The 15,813-nt window shown below is 50.1% G+C and overlaps 1 protein-coding gene across 1 annotated transcript; it reads right to left on the bottom strand.

Moving 5' to 3' along the window:
• Positions 1–455: 455 nt before the first annotated feature.
• LOC135918301 (uncharacterized) lies at positions 456–12,307 on the bottom strand. The gene is made up of 2 exons (XM_070521192.1): positions 10,950–12,307; positions 456–1,124 (listed from the first exon to the last, which is right to left on the bottom strand). The coding sequence occupies exon 1, from the start codon at positions 12,285–12,287 to the stop codon at positions 11,109–11,111; it is 1,179 nt and encodes a 392-aa protein (XP_070377293.1). The 5' UTR covers positions 12,288–12,307; the 3' UTR covers positions 456–1,124; positions 10,950–11,108.
• Positions 12,308–15,813: the final 3,506 nt, after the last annotated feature.

Here is a 15,813-nt window from a genome sequence, read left to right as displayed (position 1 = left end):
GCACCCGCAGCATTCAATTTCGCGGCGGCGTCTCCTCTCCCTCCTCGATCGCTCGATCTTTCGCTGGTTCGCTCGCGTGACCGTCGGTCGTTTTCCAAGTGTGTAATCATAGCGAACCACTTACGCGATCATTACGCAAGTTTGCGGTCACTCGGTCAGGGCCTACGCAGGGCTTAGCCACGGAGCAGGATGAGGACGAGGCGGCAAGAGAAGGTTTAAATAGGCTCTATTCCAAAAAATTACGCTGAATTTATATATATATATATATATATATATATATATATATATATATATATATATATATATATATATATATATATATATATATATATACTGCGCCATATGTCCGATGGATCGTGCTCGACGGCGTATATAATCAGCCGGGCTATTGCGAGTCGCCGCACGTGTAGGAATACGAGCGTTCAAGGGTGGCTGTACCCTGCACGTGCCGAGGAGGAGACTCAGGCGTTGAACGCGGACTGAGCGATGATCGTGATTGGTATACGTCTATATTAGCAGAGATGAACTGAGAGAGAGAGAGAGAAGGGTTTAATAAGAGGCTGGACGACGGGCATGCACCTTGAAGGCCATCTCGATGCATGCACGAACGTGAGCAGCGTTCGAAAGGGTCGAGGCCCTGAAGCACGATATAGACGGAAGTGTGTGTATACGCATACGCTCACGCGCGCGAAGCCTCAAGCGAGCGTGCGGTTGAAGAGCTATATTTGCGGCGATTCCAGAGGCCTCGTGTAGAGGCGGTCATCCAGGAGGAGGGGAAATTGATATTGATTACCCGCATAATCTCGTTCACGAAGCCCACCTTACACATTCGACGGCGCGGAAGAGGGTGTATAATTCGGCAGATATCTTCATAGCTCTGTATATAGGATACCGAGCCCTCCAGCGTTCCTGCCCCGTGGCGTTAAACGTTTATGGACGTCGTAATATATTCGTGGTATATACTTGGTGCGGCTTGGAACGTTTTTTTTTTTTTTGCCACTTTGGTCCACTCGTCCGATGCGAGGAAACTGTCCCGCAGTATGAGAGGGGTACGGAGAGGTCGTCCCCGCATTTCAGCGTGCAGTCTGATTCCGTCCTCACAGAGGAATGATAGGTAGCGTTCCCTGAAAGAAAAAAAAAAGAATAACTTTGATTGAGAAGACACGATTGCAATAAGACCTGGCCTCTATACGACTACTTACACGTTTGCGAACTTGATCGTATGTTTAGCGTAGCCTAAAGAAGAAATGGTATACGGAGCAGGGTCTCGTCGAAACACACTGTAAATAAACTGCACCCTTGAAAGTAAATAAGGGTGTAAATGTGTCGGTAAGTCACGCCCCCTACACCTGTTTCGAGTGTAAGGGTGTGGGTTACATTGGTGCGCATTTACACACTTATTTACTTACTTTTAATGGTGCAATGTATTTTATATCGCAGCGCTGCCTTAGGCAGCCTACGGAATAAGTATGCTTTGTAAGACAAATAGAAACGAGAGATACCGCAAGAAAAGAAAGAGGAAGGAGAACGAAGCGCCCAGACCTGCGATATTCTGCACACTAGGATGTGATCGCGTAGGTTGAATACACTTCGAGTTTTCTGTTCGACACTTCCCAAGTTGGCGCATCTGCTGTCGCGCCGCGCCAATCATTGAGGCCTGCGCTTCCTTCCCCGCTCTTCTATAATTTGCCTCCTCACTGTTGTAACCCTGTGCAGTTCATCTTGCGAGACGCCGTCCGTCCAACCATCCAAAGGGCGCGAATTGGACAAAGAAAGAAGGTTCGATCAGAATTCCAAACCTTGGAGGGATTCACCTGACGTTGTCCCTTCGCTTGAAACGAAAATCATCTCCACACTGTAGATGCGAGCAGAACTAGTGTGGTAGACCGGGCTAGTTACGTAGGCCTCTGAAACGCTGCTTCATCGTGTCCGGCCCGATACCGCACAATATTTCCATAGTTGATACTCCACAACTCACTTGTGGATAGCGCGGTTAAAGGAGTACTGACACAAAAATTTGAAGTCGAGATAACTTGTGAGATCGATTTGGTGGGTCACACACACATCGTGTGTAAAATATCAGCGGCGAATATCGCTTAGAACATATTTAAAATCAATTTTAAAGTACGTGCGCGCAGCCAACCGTAAAACAGAGCACCTGGCGACATTGACATCACCCGGGTCTGTAAATAGCCAAGAAAACGCTACGTCATGTGGCTACGTCACGAATTTTCGTTGGCTGCCATGCGGCTTTACACGTGCTCTTTACACGTGCTCGCCGTCGCCGGCCGCAATATCCGAGTCGCTGCTCTCCAGTGGGTCAAATTGAAAGTGATTGGCCACGTCTAATACGGCGGCGACTCCCACATGCAGGAAATCGTTGTCGCTGGACGACGAAAACGAGGACGACGACGACGATGATGGCGAGGACATGGCAAACCACGTGCAGGCGTAGCAGACGACTAGCAACACGAAGCTCGCGTCCCGGCGCGCCGCACGCTGGCTGCGCGGCAGAGCATGCGTCATGGCTTTTTGCGAACACGTGACAACTTTGTTTACACTCCCGGTGGACCGTTTCGTTGCTCTCTGAAACCGAAACTTGGACTGATCGCTACAAAAAAGACTGCAGATAATTACCTGTCGCGCTCTGAAGTAAATGAGGCCTCGTGCCGTGATTACTGGGTCATTAGCTACTTATTAAAGCAGAAAAAACCACATGGATTTTTTTTTTGTGTCAGTACTCCTTTAAGGATGAACAACATCACCTACTTGAACGTCCGCGGCAGGACACACAGAAACAACGTTTAACGCAGGACTTAATAGCGTTGGACCGCAGGCGCTCTTCAGCCTCAAGAAGAGTGCTAGGTCCATGGCCAACACGTTCATTTTGCAAACGCGAGCGTTAATGGCACTCCATAGATTTCTGCGGAGTGTAGGAGCGATTGTGTACGAGCGATATCCTCGTACACTATCGAGTTATTGATGATAAACTCGGTGTATGTGTTCAATATTTCGCCTGACTTTGGTCCATTCTGTGCCTGGATTCAGGTGCTTTTGTATGAGCCCGTAGGTGGGGCCCAAATATACGCCTCATATAGGGCAATATACCCTCACGATTTATGGTGAGGAGCTTAAAGGCTATGCTTTCCCTGGTTTAATGCCGCGGAAGCGATTTCGGATACCGGAAACGTGTCGTTAAACGTCGGGTATTGCACAACACTTATTCCGTGTTTCTTATGCCCCCTGACTATGCGACTGGAGTTTGTGTTGAGTTCATTGCGCTTATGTGACCGGACTTTGCATTTCCGTGTTCTTGTGACTTTTTTAGTTCATGTAACAAGGCTGAATGTTTATTGAGTTGACTTTCAATTTCAATGCGATTTCATGTAATTTTTTATATTGTTGGCCCTCATTATTTGAGCATCTCTAGTGGAAAGGCGTAGCCATCGACAAGTGCAGGCACCAATATCTATAATCCTCATATATTAAAATAAAGTAGCTATATTTCGCCCGAAAGGCGAATGATCGATTGCGATTGCAAATTAGTGGACAGCTATAGGAAGTAAGGACAGTAGCTTTAGCGACCGTATAAAGTTGCAAACATAGGTTTACTAGCTAAATTAACAAGCATGGTGTCACGCGTGCACAATCAAACATGTACACACCTTGCGCGATGCGACCGCGGAAACTCTTTGTCAAAACGGTGAAGTGAGGAAGCGCGGCAGCAGCAGCGAGCGCACTGACCTTCGTGCTGCGTCTCGCATCAGCGCGAACTCAGCCGCGAAAACACGGCTCACGGCCGACTCTGTCCCCGTCACAGATGGTTTTCAAGATACAGGGGCCCGATCGGGGGTGCGCGGCCGCCCGAGAGTAGAACGAAATAGAACGCCCCCTCCCCCCCCCCCCCCCTTCTGTCTACGCACGGCGACGGCGACGGCAGAAATGCGCTTGGAGTGTCTATATAAGTGCTACCGCAATACAAGCAAGAAAGCTATCACTTTAGCATGAAATTCCCCAATGTAATATTGTCGAATCAGATCCGTCACATTCGCATTCGAAGTTACCAATATTCGCCCACGACCGCGGTGCAAGAATAGGTCGTAAAATGTCCTTCCAACGTGCACACACCTAACGTTGGCAAGTCAAGAAAAACTGGACGCCTGACATGGATTCGTTAAAAAAATTAAATTATGGGCTTTTACGTGCCAAAAGCATTTTCTGATTACGCGGCACGCCGTCGTGCGGGGACTCTGGAAATTTCGACCCCCTGGGGTTTCTTTAACGTGCGCCTAAATCTAAGTATACACGGGTGTTTTCGCATTTCGCCCCCATCGAAATGCGGCCGCCATGGCCGGGATTCGATCCCGCGACCTCGTGCTCAGCAGCCCAATACCATAGCCACTGAGCAACCACGGCGGGTTCCCATGGATTCGTGGGCTTGGCGTTGCAAGTTGTCGGTGACGCGCAAACCCGGAACGCGGTGGCGCCGAGCATTCAGTTGGCAGCGTTCGTTGTCTCTGGCTCAACAATCGGGACCCTCGGATCGGCGGCGGCCTCTGCGCGATGGGCAGGATCGGTTCTCCTTCGTCGAGCGGTAGTCCCGCCGAACCACGCGCCGAGCTTCCTTGTAGGTCATAGAGGCGACAGCTCATCATCATCATCATCATCATCAGCCTGTTTACGCCTATGGCAGGGCAAAGGCTGCTCCCATACTTCTCCAACAACCCCGGTCATGTACTAATTGTGGCCATGTCATCGCTGCAACAGGCGACAGCTAGCTGTGCCGAAACTATATATGGCCAGAAATTCGCGCTGGAAGCGGCCGTTCGCACCGCCCGTGTGTCGGCGGGCTTGACGCTGGAAGTTTTCGAGCAGTCGCATGCCGGGGTCGCTTTCTCGGCGACGTCGAGCGTTCAGACGCCGACTGTCGCGTTCCCTGGACTGAAACTCGGCATCCTCGACTCGGCGTCGCCTCTTCTCAGCCGCAGCTTCGGCGCGGTGTTCCGGATCAGCTCGGAGGTGACGCATCGTGTTGGCAGTACGGCGCTCTTCCTGGTAAGCCGCTTCTTCTTCGTGCGTCTGAACTTTCTTCGGTCTTTCCATGGCAGCAGCACGTACGCACGGAGTACAGAGGAGGCGAGAGCTGTACCGCCACGCCGGCCCGAGCTTTTACTCGCCTGTGACGTCACAACTCCTCCCTACGCGCGTGGGATGCAAGGAGGTTACGTGGCTCGGTGTCTCGCAGGTGGTTGCTAGGCATCGCGAGGTGGCGCACAGCTGGGCTGAGTTTTCTGGTAACGCTCCACGGCGGAACGAAAGCTCAAACAGCTGCGCTGCTAAAAAGAAAGAGAATTAACGCGGCGTGCCCATTACGAGGACAGAAGAACAATGAAATTTTAGGCTGGAATGATGAGGGGCAACATAGACAGCTGCGGAAGACGACGACGAACGCGCGAGCATAGACACGAGCGCGTTCGAGTGGTTGCACCGAGGGGGCGCGAACACGCGAACGAGCCAGCTGTGGAAGAAGACAACGATGCTCGAGCCATTGCTGATGATGATAGTTGCACCTTCCCGATGAAGTAGTTCCCAGTGAAGAAGCTAGTTCGCCGGTTGTTCGGAGAGCTTTCACAAGACGATGAAGTGGCAACCGGCGCACGCGCCCAGCTTTTCAGAGCTGGCTGGCTTTGGAACAAGATAATTATGCGTGCGATTGCGGCCCATTGTTTAGAGCACCGGGTTGCTGTGCTCGACGGCAAAGGTTGGGTTCTACCGTCGGTCACACATTTTTATTGACCGAGGCGACACAGGAACCTAGGTGCCTACTTGCGGACCTATATAAACCTACCGCCAAGTGCCGCGATTATGAGGCAAAGATGGCTTCGCATTAAAAATGTCGTACAGAGCAGTGCCAATCATAGAACCGATTTATTGCCACAAATGCTGGGCTCAACGCGTCTAATTGTTCGAGGCTGTCCGAAATAATTTCGACAGCGAACGGAGCTCGCTGCCGAGCCTGCGGTAGAAACTGCAGGGCAAGAACAGCAGGCTGCAGGGCGGCGGCATCGTTCGGCGCCTTAACCCGTCGCGGCCACGGGTGGACTTCCTCGAAGGGCGACCGCGACGTTCCTCATCTTGCGTCTTCGAACGCAACGTGCGCTCGCGGAAGTGGAGCGCGATGGCCGGCGCTTCCTATGCCGTCCACCCCTCCGCAGCGTGCCGCTGGTAGTTGCTGCCGAGTCGATCGTCGACCGGTGTCCGCGTTTCGATCCACCGGTGGCCGAACACTCGGCGACCAACGCCGGGACCGACGCGCCCTCCGAGCGCTGTCCGGCAAGCCCGCGGTGACCTCGCGCGGCGGCGGCGCCCAGCACGGTGTCCGGCCGACGGCGGCAGCATCGGGTGTCGCGGCGCCGGAACCGAAGGCCTCGCCCTCGTTGCTTTAGGCTGACCGGCGTCCTCAGTCGAGGGGCTTAGCCGAGTCGCCTCGGCAGCGGGACGCGCTCGCGAAGGACCGGAGCTGTTGTCCTCGGCAGCGGTCGCCCGCAGCTCCTTCCTCCACCTGGCCTTCGGCAGAGACATCTCGCACTCGGTCGACTTCTTGGCTTTGCCTTTCGCCGCGGCCAATAGCGTCGGGTGGGCGGGCGGCGCGGCTCCGGGTGGACGGGGCGGACGGGGCTGTCGCGTCAACCAAGAGGCAAGGGTGCCGACCGCGAAGAGACGAGGCTGCGGCGACGTCTGGAAGGACAGCCACGCAGTCCTCCACGGGCGAGGAATGGGCGCGGTCCGTAGGAAGCCAGCCTTTCTGTGGACTCGCTGCATCGCCGAGTGTCCAAGGTCAGACGAGAGGGAGGGCTTCGGTGCCAGAGCGATATGCCGGGGACGAGAGCCGGACCCGCGCATGTCTTGATCGTTCGTGATACGTGGCACAAACTGAGCGGGCCGGCACCCGTTGATGCCGATGACGATATCTCTGACAATGACATAAACCAACTATAGTCGGATACAACTTTACAAAAAAGGGGGCGTTTACTCCTCCCAGGCGAATGCACAGGAGCATTCACCAATGGGCGCGCACTCTGGACCAACGTCATGCGCCGGACGGCCAGTGACTTTGCCGCTTCGATCATCTGGGCGGGGCCTCCCCTTTTTATGCGAAGCATATTACGAGGGCTCAACCCAGCTCCTCAGGCGCGGCGGTGACCATGAAATCACGTGACACCGTGACGTCACGACAGAGGAGAAGTGGCTTTGGCTCAACTCTTGCAAGACGGGCTGGGTGGGAATCGAACCAGGGTCTCCGGAGTGTGGGACGGAGACGCTACCACTGAGCCACGAGTATTTTTTTTTTTTTTTGAGCCACGAGTATTTTTTTTTTCTTTATTGCCAACTTGGCACAATACAGTGAAAAACACCATCATAACATCACATTAAAAATGCTAGCTTGTGTCTGGCTAGCATAAGTGGGTAAAAAAACGCTTTACGGTCAGGAGTTCGTCCAGATAAACACACCAATCTGGCTTTTCTTCCTTCTGTTTGTACACATCTCGTAAATATTCGATGCTTTCGTTGAAGTTGTCCCGGGCTGACCTCGCGTTGACGTCCGCATTACGCACTGACATTCTGGTTTTCCAAACACTGTGCATTACTAGAATCATTAGCATATCGTACGGCACACATTCGCTTTCGACGGGAAGAAATCGAATGCCGTAGGGTGTAAGCGGCAGTTCCTTTTTCAGGGTTCTTTGCAAGATGTCCCATAAGAATACGGCATCCCAACAATCGAGAAAAATGTGCTCGATTGTTTCAGGCCTTTTGCATATTACACAGTCAACCGACCATGGTACCAACAACCCTTTTTCCTTTAGCCACGGTATTGTAGAAAGTGTGCCACTATGGAGCATGAAAAAGAAAGTTTTGACTGACGATCGGATAGTCATACTTTTAACCCTTTTTAACACATTGCTGCCTGGCCCAGGATTGTACATCCTTCGATACAAGGGAACAGGCATCATCACATCAATTAGATCTTTGTAGAGGCGTTTTCTCTTGACCTCGCTGAGATATTCCATTGAAAATCTTACTTTTAGAAACTGCACAGCCGCAACAATTTCATGCATGTATCCGCGGACATTGCGTTGCATATGGGCGCATGATGACACAATGACATCTGGCAATGCGTTCGCCAATCTCACTTGCATAACACTTCTTAAAAAAGGATTTCTTTCATTGCGATAATATACGAACCTAGAGACAATTTGTCTCACGAACAAATGAATCAAACCCAGTCCTCCCGATCGCACTGGAAGGAACAAATTTGTGCGGCTCACCCTTTCCCACGATGAGTTCCATACAAAAACAGCCAACACTCTGTGCAGTCGTTGAATACTCATGCGCGACATGTGCAACGCTTGCAAAACATACCATACTCGAGCAATAATAAAAATGTTACACACTGTGGCACGGGAAAAAATTGATAGGTCTCGTCCTCCCCATTTTTGTGTTTTCTCTCGAGCCTTGTCTGTCTGTTCTTTCCAGTATTCTTGTGTATCCTTGTAGTGTTGTAGTGGTACGCCTAGGTATTTACTTGGAGTAGTCGTCCACTGAATGTTGGCGTACGTGACTGGCACACTTTCCCATTCACCATGCCAGAAACCCTGACATTTATTCCAGTTTATTCTGCTCCCCGTGTATTGACAGAAAGCTGTGGCATCTTTTATCGCATTTGTTACACTTTCTCTATCGGTACAGAAAACAGCTATGTCGTCGGCGTAAGATAATATTTTGACTTCACAAGCCATAATACGAAAGCCTCTTATTTCCTCATTTTGAATAATCTTTAAACAAAATGGCTCTAAATAAATGCTAAAAAGTAGTGACGACAGAGGACACCCTTGTTTCACCGAAGAGACGACATGGATGCTTTTGCTGACTTGTTTGTTAATTATAATTGAGGCAGAGCATCCAGTGTACGACATTTTTACACCTTCCAGTATTATTTTCCCTACATTTACATATTCCATAATGGCAAACAATATTTCGTGCGTAACAAGGTCAAAAGCTTTTTCCAGATCTATTTGGAGCATTGCCACATGGTTGGAAAAAACATCACAACACTCCAAAATATTTCTTGCTATATGAATGTTCGTAGTTATGCTCCTACCTTTAATTCCGCACGTCTGGTGTGGTCCGACTATATCTTTAATAAAACCTTGTAATCTTCTTGCCAAGACCTTCATGAATATCTTGTAATCTACGTTAGAGAGGGTAATTGGCCGGTAAGAACCTACCGATAATTGCTTAAGTCGGTCGTCCGTTTTAGGAATGAGAATGATATGTGATTGACGGAAGGAAAGGGGAAGCTCTTCTATGTCATATGCCTCTTGTATTACCGCATGCAATGCCTTAGCTATAGGAGTTTTAAATTTCTTATAAAACGCTGAACCCAGTCCATCGGGGCCGGGCGACTTTCCGGGGTTCAAATCATCGATTGATTTTTCAATTTCCTTTAATGTAATTGAGGTTTCTAGGATTGATTTTGCATTTTCATCTAGTTGCGGCATAAGTGGAAGAAAAGCGTTTACAAATCCCTTGTTTACTTCTTTCCTTTCACCAAACAATTTCCGAAAGTGCTCTACGAAAGCGTCTTCTATATCACTTTTCTTATCTGTGACTACACCTCGGTACCTTATTTCTTTGATTTCTTTTTTGGTCGCGTATCTTTTTTCGTCACTAAGGGCGCGTTTGGTGGGCGTTTCGCCCATCCACAAATGCTCTGCACGAGCCCGTATCACTGCTCCTCTATAATTTTCGACATCGATAAGCTCAAGTTGTCGCTTGACGTCTCGAATTTCTTTACTGCGCAGGCCGGGGGTAACACTTTCTTGGCTGATCAAGAAGTCTAACTGGTCTTGCAGTTCTTTTTCGTGTTTTATTTTACTGTGCTTAAGTGCTGAAGCCCGTTCTATCGCCTTAATCTTTATTTTTTCTTTGAAAAGCTCCCATCTGCCAATTATGTTCTGGTGATCTTCAAGTAAGTCATTAAGGTTTTCCATTGCGTAATCTACGAAAGGTTTGTCATCCAATAGATTATCATTAAGTTTCCAGAGGTGCCAATTAAATGTACTTTTTCTTTTTTCTGCTCCAAGCGAGAAAGACACTAAGCTGTGGTCGCTGAAAGAAACATGATTGACTGTGTAATTACTGCACAAAGGTACAAGAGCTGTCGATATATAAGCTCTATCTAGTCTAGCGTGGCTATTTCCTTGAAAATGAGTGAACTGGGGGAAGTTACATGAAAACAAAGACCCCACGTCATCTAAATTGTGTTCACCCACTATTGCGCTTAAAAATATTGCACTTTTATCTCGAATAGGTCGTTTGTTCACTCTATCTTCTGGTTCACAAACACAGTTGAAATCACCCAGTAATATGACCAGCTTATCGCATAGCAGGTGTTTTTCCATTTCCTCAAAGAACACTCGCCGGTCATGTTCCTTGTTTGGTGCGTACACGTTAATCACCCTCCAATTTTTCATTGCGAAGGTGAAATCACAAACAATATAACGACCACTTTGACTGACACTCAAAGATTCCTCAACAATCTCAACAGAATTTCGAAGAAATAGAGCACAACCTGCTGACAAGCCTACTGCATGACTTATGGCAACATTGTACCGATTTCTAAAAGGTGATACCATGCGGTCACTTTGTTCCTGCGTTTCTACCTTTGTCTCTTGAACTGCTACGATATCCAGCTCATTTTCTAACAGCAGGCGACTAAGCTGGTACTGACGTCTCCTAGACGCCAGACCTCTGACATTTATCGTCGCTATGCGTAGTGCTGTGCCTGATTTTAACGCCATTTCTTTTTATATATTCTGCAAAATGATCGCATTACAGTACCCCTTTAGAATCTGAAAAATTTGTTAGCATAGTATAACACTTACAGCGAAGATGAACCTTGTAGACACATCACGTATGCAGCACAATGTGCGCTATAGGCATCTTCTAACCGGAAGGCTTCACGACACTTGCAAATGAGTTTGCTCAGAGTCCCCACGTCTTCCCGAAGACCCCAAAAGGTTGCGCTGCGCGGAGAGTCGGCGTTAAGACGGAGGTTTTTCCGCCGGCCGCCGCTCAGCGGAAAAATACGGCCTCTGCTTCACTGAAGACCGTCTTATGCCGAGTCCCTTCGGCGGTGGTTCTGTCTCTTCAACTCCTTTGTCTGCTTCCTCGACGCTCTCTTCCAATGGCCGCTTGGTGGACTGTCCAGTGAGGCTTTCGACGACGTCCATGCAGGTCTCTTGGGTTTCCTCCACTTTTGTATCCTCGCTGATAGCTTGACAGGCGTCCTTCGATGTGGTGGCTTTTTCCACGGCCTGGTCTTTGGTATCCCGTTCGCGCTCTGCTGGTTGACGCCTTTCCTCCAAAAAGGGTTTGTTGGCTGCCAGCGTTACCATTTTGCGGACTGTGGTGTCTTTTGACGGCTTCGAAGCTTCTTCAGCGTCGTTTTCATCCATGAGAAGTTCGGATGAATCCTCGCCACTCGTAGGCCCAGCGACGCTGGCGTACGTTTTAGGGCATTGGCCTTCTTCATGTCCGAATCTACGGCAGGCACTGCATTTTGGAACCCGGCAGTCGCGGCGAATGTGCCCCGTTGCATGACAGCGCAGGCACATCGGCGGACGGCCTGATACGACCACCAAAGCTTGTTCACCTGCGACGTTCAGCTGGTGTGGTAGATCTTCCAGCTTAACGCCTGCCTTGAGACGCATGGACACCAACCTGGTTGTGGACCCCTTGTCACTGATTCCGTGTACTCGCCACCGCTCTCTGCTAATGTCTGTCACTTTTCCATAAGGAAGGAAGGCCACCCGCACGTCATCATCTGGAACGTTGTGCAACAGCCAGTGCACTTTCATCTTTACATCTTGGTTTCCAGGATCAATGACGACGCAGCGCCGGCCCTTGACCTTCAATTCACTCGCGGCGAGTAACTTCTTCACGGCTTCGGCATTACTGAAGGTTACGGCCCACACGTGGCTCATCCGATACGCCCCTAAGGCGATCACTTCTGGAAGCAGCGACATACCAGACAACGCGTCGCGAAAATCTTCGACTCGGTAAGGCCGCGCTTGAACATCTCCGTGAAGAAAAACTGTATTAACAACAAAACGACCTGTTGGCAAATTCGGCAAAATCAACTCGTAGCCTTCTTCAGATGAAAAGTTCCTGTTGCCGCGGCTGGCAATAGCCGCTGTAGCCGCTCCGACGGAGCCCGTCATCGCACGTCCGTCACGCTCGGTGGCCGGAAGTAGACGCACTGAGCCACGAGTACAACGCTTCAAAGCGGTACAAAAGCGCCTCTAGTGAATGCGGTGTTGCCTTAGAAACGCGCTGTTTCTAAGGCGTGCGTCTCTTGCTCAGGCGCACATTTCGTTGCCGCGCCGAACGCTGCTTTGCTCGACGCTCACCGCGTCCAATGCGGGGCGCGTAGTCGCTGCCCTGTAGCCCATTGTCTTACACCCCTTGGCGGGTCGACGGGAACGCTGTCGCGTTCCACTCTTGAAGGCGAAGAAGTAATGCATGAGTTGTTTCTTCGTCTAGCCGAACCAAATATAGCCAAGCAACAGCAGTTCACCAAGCTAAACAGTGGTTCAACAACTAAAATAAAGGCTAGTATGCTTCGCATCCTGGGCTTAACCTTACCTAAGCCACAGCCATTTTTTTCTAAAGTTGTATCCGACTATAGGGGGGTGCGGTGAACGAAAAAAAAAAATAACTGCAAAAAACGACCGCGTCTGAACCGTGTGGACACGTGTGAGAAAGAAGAGAACGACGACGCGAAGACGACGACAACGAAGCGTCAACGCGTAACATCGCCATTGGGCCACGTGGGAAACGGAGCCAGCTGTGGAAGTAGACGAAGACGACGAACGCGTGAGCCGTGACACGAGCGCGTTCGCGCGGTTGCGCCGAGGGGCGCCAGCGAGCTACATCGTGGGTTGCTTGCGGAGCTAGACCTGCCGGTCCCGACATGGGATTTGCCGGGTGCGCGACGAGTTCGCGTCCACGCCGGACCTGCAATAAAGTTTGTTCACTCACTCACTCAAGACAGACATGATCTAGCCATATAGAGCTTGGCTGTAAACATTGTCCAGGGGCCCTATAACGTAAAACTATTCCAATATGTTTCTATTCCAATCTCCTGACGTCAAATTTGCGTAACCACTGACGCAAGCACCGGGCGGTCACCCGCAGGGTTGTCTGAACAGACCAATCAAACGCTGTCCTTGTTCATAGGAGGTCACTTTTGTTTCCTTGAAAAACGAATAACATTGCATACACTGAGCGGCTTGTCGTATCTAATTGGCTGACAAGAGGCGAGGAGAACGCTCAAGTGGAGAGGGATTCAGTGGGGCAGAGCCAGTGCACTGAAAATTGATAACCGGATCAAGAGGGTGGTGCCGGCATCTGCGATTGGTCGGCTTTCCCTTACTTAGCTTGTGGTGGCTGGTCGAAAATGACGGCGGCATGCAACGGAAGCTTACGAATGACGCTAAAACTGACCCTCAGCAAAGAAGAGTTGGCAGAACGAGGTAGTTAACGTGCCGAAAGTTCTAGAAAGCCTTACAAGGCCACGCAAGAAGTTTTATTATACGCAATTACACCCATGCTCTCCGGCTGGTGCGGCTAGCCAGCATCTCAGCGATCGGTGGCAGCCATCTTTTATTCCTTTCGGAAGGGGGCAGCCTGCAGCTATTCCGAAGAAAATTTAGTTTTGTTCGGCGTATTATTGCATCTTTATCGCGTACACGTCACTTTGACGCGGTGAGTTTGTGCGGTTTTGTGACGTCGCCTGACAGGCATGTAAAGTGGGTGCAGCCCGAAAACGTTTTACCAATAGCCGAGGGGTAATGGCGAAAAAGGGTCGAGTCAGAAATAACTGCTTTTCTTTTTTCTGTCAAATTATGCATAATCAGTGCGTACACATCATATCAGATGGGGAGGTATCGCGGTTTCCGTGACGTCTCGTGACAGACAGGTGAAGTGGGCGTGGTCGAAAAAAGTTTTTGACCAATCGTGGAGGGCTGGTAGCGGAATTGGAATAGAAAAGTTTGGAATACTTTTACGTTATAGCGCCCCAGATCTCATGCACTGTGCAAATCAAGTAATGCGAAGAATTTTACAGGTACCTGGCTATCAAGCATTGTTTGGGGTACCGCAACGCGATACCAGTTGAAACGTGTATGCCTAACGGATAGACAGTTGGGCGAGTTGGTATGGTAACATGATTTTGGGTTCTAGCGTGAAGTGAAACACGGACACAGAAAGGAGCAGACAGGACGAGCTCTTCCTGACTGCTCCTTTCTGTGTCCGTGTTTCACTTCGCGCTAGAAGCCAAAATCATGTATGCCTAAATTGAGTTGACGCACTTGCGGGTCGTGGGCGTACGTGCCTGTGACGACAGCAGCTCGACGACGACCGCGTTCAAGACGATCGTATACGGCCGAAATTTCGCGAATCCTACGCAGGCCGTTCGACGTGAGCTAACGTGCCAGTTGCTGGCTTCTCCATTGGTATTGGAAGAGCGTAAACGAGAGAAACGCTGATTGTGACGTCACCAGCGGCTACGTGTTATGCAATTGCACGCATCTATTGCTATGTCATGTGGTGTACGTGTATAAAAAGGATGGCGACATATTTGTACTCGAGCGACGAAACGTTAAGGCGTGATTAACTCATCCAATCGTTAATTCAGTACGACTTCGCACAACTTCTGTGCCTATAGCGTGCTACGAGGAAAGTACCGAGGAGAGTGGGCCTGTCCCGGAGATTGTGCAGTCCGGCACGGCGCCTCAGAGCGCGAGCTGTCACAAGAAAAGACGCGGAAGTGGCACGTGGCGCACGCGGCGAGCTTTGCAAAGACCCGGCTGGATTTGGAACGACAGAATTGATTATGCGTGCGATTGCGGCCCAATGGTTAGAGCAACGGGGTGCTATGCTCGACGGCAAAAGTTCGATGCTACCGTGGGTCACAAATTATTTTCTTTTGATGAAGCTAGGCGCAACAGGAACCCACGTACATACTTCCCGACATATAAACCAACCGCCATGTGCCGCGATAATAAGGCAGACAAGGCTTCGCATTAAAAGAGTCTCAGAGTGCAATGACAATCATATAGACCGGATTTATTGCAGAAGGGTTGAAATCTGGGCCAGTTGGTACATACTTGAACGAAAAAACCAGTCAAAAACACAAAGGACAAGAGAAGAAGTTCACGACACAACGACTGGTCCACAACGACCAACGACCAGTCGACACAACGACCAGTCGTTGTGTCGTGAACTTCTTCTCTTGTCCTTTGTGTTTTTGACTGGTTTTTTCGTTCACCAGTCGTTGTGTCGTGAACTTCTCTTGTCCTTTGTGTTTTTGACTGGTTTTTTCGTTCACCAGTCGTTGTGTCGTGAGCTTCTTCTCTTGTCCTTTGTGTTTTTGACTGGTTTTTTCGTTCAAGTATGTACCAACTGGCCCAGATTCCGGTCGTTGTGCCGGATTTATTGCCAGCAATACTGGAACTCGGTGAAACGCACGGACTTATTCGAGGCTGTAAGAAACACACTAATTCGAAAGCGAACGGAGCTTGACTGCGAGCCTGGTATATAGGAACTGCAGAGCAGCAACAGCAGGCTGCAGGGTGGCGGCATCGCTCGGCGCTTTTACCCGCCGCGGCCACGGGCGGACTTTCTGGAAGGGCGACCACGAGACCCCTGGTCTTCACTCTTCGAACGCCGCGTGCGCTCTCGGAA

Source organism: Dermacentor albipictus, chromosome 7 (genome assembly GCF_038994185.2).
Source record: "Dermacentor albipictus isolate Rhodes 1998 colony chromosome 7, USDA_Dalb.pri_finalv2, whole genome shotgun sequence".
Lineage (NCBI taxonomy): Eukaryota > Metazoa > Arthropoda > Arachnida > Ixodida > Ixodidae > Dermacentor > Dermacentor albipictus.
This window is presented reverse-complemented; position numbering and strand designations above follow the sequence as displayed.

What these genes read in the sequence shown, in the direction of transcription:
- LOC135918301 (XM_070521192.1), bottom strand. Translation starts at nt 12,287, where the DNA reads ATGACGGGCTCCGTCGGAGCGGCTACAGCGGCTATTGCCAGCCGCGGC.